Genomic DNA, 7,227 nt, shown 5'->3' with positions numbered 1-7,227 from the left:
TATAATTCATTTCTGTGGCTTAATTGGTATATTTGTGAACTTTGAAGTGGTGCATGCACCTATTATCATTGTGGCTGTACACAATGCCAGAATGTACTTACTCATGTAGGCAACAAAAATCATCTTGAGATGAAAGACGGAAGAAATTGCCATTCAAGTTCTTCGGTTATTGGTATTGATAATGTTTTTGGATGTCACTAGCTTAAGGACAAATCATTAGGTGTATTTGAAGTTATCCTCCTTTCATAAGTATAGAAACTCTATATATTTCTCCATTTCTGAGGAAGTCTTCTATGCAGTTGTGCATCCTATAGTACAGAGCTTTTGGGCTTTTGAATAAATAAATTTAATCTATATGATCTGAGCAATGTTATGTTGCTTCTTTGTTTCAAACGTTGTCTCGGCTATCTTGCATTCTTGATTAAGATGTTTGCAGAATACCATTTTCTATGCCTTAACTTTGTTTGTTTCAACTTTCATGCTCTTTTGTTTTATCTCAAATGCTTACCTGTGCCTAATTTCTTTCTTGAGCTTTGCTTGAATTGAGGAAAAACATTTTAGAAGCTTCAATTCATGTGAGTAAGAAGGTGCATTTCTAGACATTTGATGTGTGAGTACTAATACAATTATTTTTTATGTTTCTTCCTCTTTGTGTGATTCTTGTTCATTTACCCAAAAGATTCTTTTTTTAAAGTCCTGAACTAAATGGTATTAGCTTGTGAATTTGATGAGATCTTCCAATATTACTGGTTCTCATTCTAGGTATCTGTTACTATAAGATATGCTAATTCGTCTTCCCTCATGGGATATTGATCAGTTATGAATGCAATGGTTGGATTACTGTATAAGAAGATTATTTCAGGCCTCATAGATCCTAATTTTTAAGTTCCACCAAAGAATGGTGGTATTCGAACTGACTTGTATGTAACTCAAATACATGTTATCTTCAACTAGCACAATATAGGATGATTTTCCCTACCGGATTAAAGCAGATGAGAAGAACTCATCTAGTATTGTCTTCACTAAGATCTGAATATTGGTTTCTAGAATTGTTACTTGGCTTCTTTGACCACTACTAGGTTACCCCTTTTGAATGGGCATATCATGTTCTTCTTTTTCTTTTTCTTTTAGTGAATGAGCTTATATCTAATCTACTCTAAGGTAAGATTCAAAGAGTAGATTATCCGTAGAAGGATGGGTAGTTGTTTAATAATCTACTCTCTCTTCTGTTTTTATTTCGTAGTATAAACTTGGTCCAGCAAAAATATACGGAAAGAAGATGTTTGATAGATATGTAATCTAAGCTAGATTCATGACCAATTAACCGCATTAAATTGCTAGGTCCGTTGATAAGTAATCAATTCAAATTGGACCACTCTTTCTAAAATTGTTGAAGACAACCATAAATGGCTCTATCTCAAATTCTCAATTGCAAGGGTCACTCTCTCAACTCCCTACTACCCCAATTGGTCCATGAAAAAGTAAATTAGTGTTTCTCAGTAACAAGTTCTATAATTTCAAAAATAGAGAACAAACTCATCAATGGGCTTGGTGGGATGAATACCATTTTTTTGTCGTACTTAATTAAAGGTTTCGGATTCGGTCCCGAAAATGAGAAGTTCTACTACCTCTTCAATGAATCCTACATGGCGCGAACCCGAATAATCGGGTAAGTAAATTCTGAATATGGTTAAGTAAACAAAATTAGAAAACATACTGCAGTACCCTCACTGATCACGTTGCTCCTCCATTAAAGCTCATCTCAAGCTATTTTCACAAATAAATGCCAATTAAGAATTGCTAGAAAACTAAACATGATTGGTGGAATTTTCCTGCACTGTATCATGTGAAAATAGAGGGGGGGGGGGGGAATGTTTGCTTAAGATCCAAGAATCTAAGCATACTTAAATCTTCAGAGCTTCACAATTACTTGTCAGTATAGTGTTCCCAGGTAAGAATTTCTTATCTGTCGTTAAAATTTTTGAGAAAAATTACAGATTTCAAACTTACTCATACTTCGTTGATTTCGGCAAAAGATTTGAGTTTTTATTGTTATACTTGAAAAGAAAATATTTATATTCCGGAACTGTATACGAGCTGAACATTTATTTATTGAATTATTTCTTGTATCATCTTTATTATATATTGTTATGAATTGTTGTTGGTTATTGGAGTTGGACTCTCACCCTTGTCCCAACTCGTCACTACTTTCAACCTAAGGTTAGGTTTGTTATTGAGTACATGAGGTCGATTGTACTCATACTATACTTCTGCACCTTGCGTGCAGATGTTGGATGATGATGTTGTTGTGCACTACGGGAGCTGGATCTGAAGATGTATATGCGTTCCGGTTATAGCTGTCTCTTGATCTTGGTAGCTTTAGAATTTTAATTTGTTCCCGTATAGTTCAAACAGATGATGTACTTTATTTCATACCAGCTTTGTAAATTCTAAATCTTAGAAGTTCATAATTTGTACTACCAGTCCTTGGAAAATTCTTGTATAAAACAGTTGTATTTTCATTTCTTTTCTTAATAAATCTCACTTAAATTGAATAGTTGTTAATTGACTTACTTGACGGGTTGGGTTAGGTGCCCTCACGACTAGGTGAATTTCGCATCGTGGCAACATGATTGGTGGAATTTTCCTGCACTGTCTGGTATCATGTGAAAATAGAAGGGGGGAAATGTTTGCTTAAGATCCAAGAACCTAAACATACTTTAAAACCTTCAGAGCTTCACAATTACTTGCCAGTATCATGTTCCCAGCTCAAGTATTTCAAACATACTTTAAAACCTTCAGAGCTTAGACTAAGACACAGATGACACGCTCCATCCCTTTTTTTTTAATAACAATTGTGTTCGGATCAGTTTCGGGCATCTCAACTAATTAAATTGTACGATAATATAAAAACATTGTTAATGTATAATAACTCAAATGCTTTAGAATACTTACCATAGAAAACACCCCATGTGAAGAGGAAAAAGACAAGGATTAAAATATCAAAGCAATACTTAATTACTTCCCTAGGCAGTCCAAGACGACAAGCTCTTATCAAAAGCATCAAATAACTATAATCATAGCCAAGCAAAGATGTCGTGATTAATAGAGACTTAGATCCCCTAATTGCGCACAAGAATTAAGAAAATGCTATGTGTCAAACAACAATTATGTATAACAATTGAAAAAAAAAACTGGACTACATCTTTGACTAATGATGTATACAAAACCCCTGATCCAACATACATAATTAAACGTATGATTCATTAACTAATTTAAAATAAATAGTGTAAATAATTATGAAATTTACAGTGTCGAGCCCTCAAGACTCAGAAAAATATAGGAAGCAAGTGACAGACTTACAACTGTTTGATTATAAGTAAACAGTCAAAATCTTTTTGTCACTCTCCTCTTATAAATACACATAAATAAATTACTCTAAGTACACATATCTCTCCTAAAGAAAACTTCTCTAATCTCGCATATATAGTTTACATTATGAACATATTCTTTCTCCAAGTGCTTGTTACCCTTTGTTATTGGGTACTCATAACCGAGAAATCGTCGAAGATCAGTAACGCACAGTTCGAAACTCACCCGATGACCCTCTATGTCTTTTTGTCCTCTTGTTGTTTCATGTGTTGATTTACTAAAATTTTGGCATATAGAAGCTCATTCCAAGCATCAGGTACACCAGGGAGGCACCAATGGCTGCAATCTTGGAATAGCAATTCAGATTTCTTCTCCTCATTGGTCAATTTTTGTTTCCTATAAATTGATGGGTGCCCATCTTTCCTATAATCTGTCATTCTTGTGACATTGAGATAGGAGACTTGAGTTTTCATTCCTCTCAAAACTCTCTCCAATACATTCATCTTAGATGGATAAGGAGTAAGATATGTGTTGTTCTTGATTGGTTCTGTTTCGTGGTCACAAGCTCCACCAGAATTCCACTGTCCACCACTGTAAAAAACAATAGATAGTTTAAGCAAAAGTTTTGATAGAAACAATGATATAATAGTAATAGAGCAAAACAACAACAAAAAAAAGAATAATTAGATGAATAAAGAGCTAATTTCACGTATTGTCACTAAATTTAACATTAAGATTTTTTTTGACGCATTAATGAAACTGAATTTTAACCACTAACAATAACATCATAAAACCTTTTCTTGTCATATCAAAGTAATTGAATCACGTGTAAATTGCTCTTAAAATACAAATGGTGAGATAGTTGAATTTCCGGCTCAAAAATACAAATCATAGGAAATTAAATAATCACCATACAAAAATTTTGACTACCCATAAACAAAGGCAATCAAAAGAATACTTAAATGAAACGAAAAGAAGGAAAAAAACTTTGACCTTTCGGTCATTTGTAGTTTTGGAGCAACTCTCACATAGTTCAGTTAGTTACTTTAACGTGACAAAGAATAGTTTTATAACTTCATTATTATAGTGGATAAAGTTAAGTGGTAATAGGAGAAATTAACCAAATGATATACTGCTACAGAGAAGAGAACTTGAACTATTGACAAGTAAATCTAATATAGCGTGTGTTTCAAGGTTATTACCTAAAATGAGATGCAGAATAACCTCTAAAGAGAACAAATGTCTTCTGGGAATTTACATGGGAATCAACCCATCTTCCCCATGTTGTTAAAGCTTTTCGAAATGCTTCAAGGACATCTAACTCGCTGTACACGTGACTTCCTTCTTGATAATAGTCCTTCCTGTAACATGCACCATTGTTTTAATTAATACAACAATTATTTTTAAGCATAACAAACAGACCATACATGTAGAAAAACACAATAAATTTTACCCCAAGGAAGTCTTCTCGTGAGTCCACCAGTGGCCGGTGTTGAAGATTAAGATATCTGCATTTTTATATTTATCAGCAGACTGTCCAATTAAATCAAGTCTGAGAGTTTCCTTCTTTACTCCTTTTTTATCTGCAAATTCCCATTCTTGAACCAAGAAAGGAGATACAAAGAACTCCACTCTGCAATCGTACTCCTGAATATTTAAGAAACAATTCATAAGAATATGAATGAGGTTTAATAGCAAAAATTAATCCAGCCAAATTAGATATCTTACTTCGAATAGAAATGAATAGGAAGCTTCTGTCCTAAAATGGTGTCTCCCAAATTCTTCATAAACCTTCTTCTGATCTTTTACAGAGTTTCTAAGTATGCAAACAAGGGATTCCCACATGTTCCTATTGAGAGAATCACCAACAAATACTAATCTTTTTCCTCTCAATAATTCCAGCATATGAGTGCCATTCAATCTGTCCAAAAAAAAAAACCAAAAACCAACTGTAAGGATGCTTAAATATGGAAGCAAGGCAAGTAGAAGAAGATAAATAAATACCAATTTACCTAATCTAAGATCTGTTCACTACATAATTGAAGAAAAAGAAGAACTTTAAGATAAAGAAATCATGGTTTAATTAGTAAACTAAATCAAATCTAATAGACAATAAACGAAAATGGAAACAAAAGAAGCATAGGATCCTTGAAGCCTATAATATGGAGTTCATCATCAACAACAGCAACACTTTAGTTCCAAACAAGTTGGGATCGATCTAATTTGGAGTTCATAGATCAGAAAAAAATATTTAAACTAGAATTAGGTTGAGCATAAATAGAAAAATCTTACCTTGGAAGAGTGCAGGCATTGGGCTTCCATTTCATTTTGATGTAATTACTATCAGGTCTACCATTGAGAAAACAGTTGAATTGCTCATCAATTAAAGAACAAGAACCAGGTTTATACAAAGGGTAAGACTCATCTTTCACCCAATTCCCATCAAAGAAATCACAATCCAACAAAGACTTAACCAAATCTCCATCCTTATTCTTTGCCGACACATCCAAGTTAGTCTCATTACTCTGTTTTTTAACAAACGAGGATGTGAAATTACTCTTCACTCCCTCAATTTCTTTCTCTTTGCTCCCATTAGCAGATTTTGGTGCTGAATTTGTGGTCTGATTTGCCTTCAAGACTCCAACATTATCGTCAAAATCTTTACTTTGGGTCTGATTCTTTGCGCTTGATGATTCTTTATTAGTTCCAGAAGAAGATTTTGGTGCTGAATTTGAGCTCTGATTTGCCTTCAATGCTCCAACGTTATCATCAAAATCTTTACTTTGGGGCTGATTCTTTGCACTTGATGATTCTTGATTCGATCCAGAAGAAGATTTTTGAGCTGTCACATTCACAGAAGGCTTCAAGGGGTTTTTCAAGACTTCAACTTTATCATGTGACTCATTCCTAAGAGTCTCATTTTTACCAATACCCAAATCTTTATTCAAATTGGGAGGCTCAAATGTTGAGTTTTGGGATCTGGGCGTAGTAAAGTTTTGAACTTGCTGTGAAGAGTTGGGAAAAAAGTAAGAGTAAACTGAAGAAAAGTGAGATCCATAAGATTGATCAGAGAAAACTGGAGCTGATGTTGTTGCTGGTGTAGAAATAGTTCCACTAGTACTAGTGCTACTGCTTAAAGAGAAAATGTTTGTGAACCAAGGAGAAGAAGAGTTAGGAGAAGGACTAAAAGCCAAGAAAAATGTAACAGCAACGAATACAAACATGAACCCATATGCACAAGTAACAGTTCTTTTGGTTTTCAGAAAAGAGAAGTGAGCTTTCAGGTCTGTAATGAGAGTTTTTCCACCATTAATTGGTGTATATTTTGCTGTATCCATTTGCCTTTCGGAAATTTATTTTAGATAAGTTTCTGGCGAGAAACACAAGTTATAGATAGAAGTATTTCAGCTCAGACTAGAGAGACGAGAGAAAAGAAAACAGCAAATGGCAATGGAGAGAGAACAGGAAGAGAGAAAGTTGGGTGTATGAGCGTGTTGTGTAGAGTGTGGACTCTTCTGTCAGTCTGTGAGAGAGTGCCTTGTGGAAAAACATTAACCTCAGTATTTACAAAGAGATTAACTAATAACTTCGGTAGTAACCGGTAAGAGTGTGTTTGGCCTAGTTTTGAGGAGTTGGGAACCTAAATGTTGCAAAATTGGTATGTATAGCGCATGTATTTTATGAGCTATATGTAGAGCGCACATAGTACATGGTGTGTATAACATCTCCATTGAATATTTGCTTACTTAAGATCCAATATTCATTTTTTAAAAAAATCATTCTGAAAAATTCATTCTTCGGCATCTTTTGTATCACTTCATATTCATCAATATTTTTTTGAATTTTGCTAGAATG

At 34.0% G+C, this 7,227-nt stretch overlaps 1 protein-coding gene across 1 annotated transcript; it reads right to left on the bottom strand.

Annotated features, from left to right (window-relative positions):
* Positions 1-3,247: 3,247 nt before the first annotated feature.
* LOC107767433 (protein trichome birefringence-like) lies at positions 3,248-6,987 on the bottom strand. The gene is made up of 5 exons (XM_016586442.2): positions 5,665-6,987; positions 5,101-5,293; positions 4,826-5,019; positions 4,575-4,733; positions 3,248-3,963 (listed from the first exon to the last, which is right to left on the bottom strand). Exons 1-5 carry the CDS (start codon positions 6,708-6,710, stop codon positions 3,609-3,611), a joined length of 1,947 nt encoding a protein of 648 aa, XP_016441928.1. The 5' UTR covers positions 6,711-6,987; the 3' UTR covers positions 3,248-3,608.
* Positions 6,988-7,227: the final 240 nt, after the last annotated feature.

The sequence above is a fragment of the Nicotiana tabacum genome, chromosome 15 (genome assembly GCF_000715075.1).
Source record: "Nicotiana tabacum cultivar K326 chromosome 15, ASM71507v2, whole genome shotgun sequence".
Lineage (NCBI taxonomy): Eukaryota > Viridiplantae > Streptophyta > Magnoliopsida > Solanales > Solanaceae > Nicotiana > Nicotiana tabacum.
The sequence above is the reverse complement of the archived record's forward strand: the minus strand, read 5'-3'. Positions and strand labels throughout refer to the sequence as shown.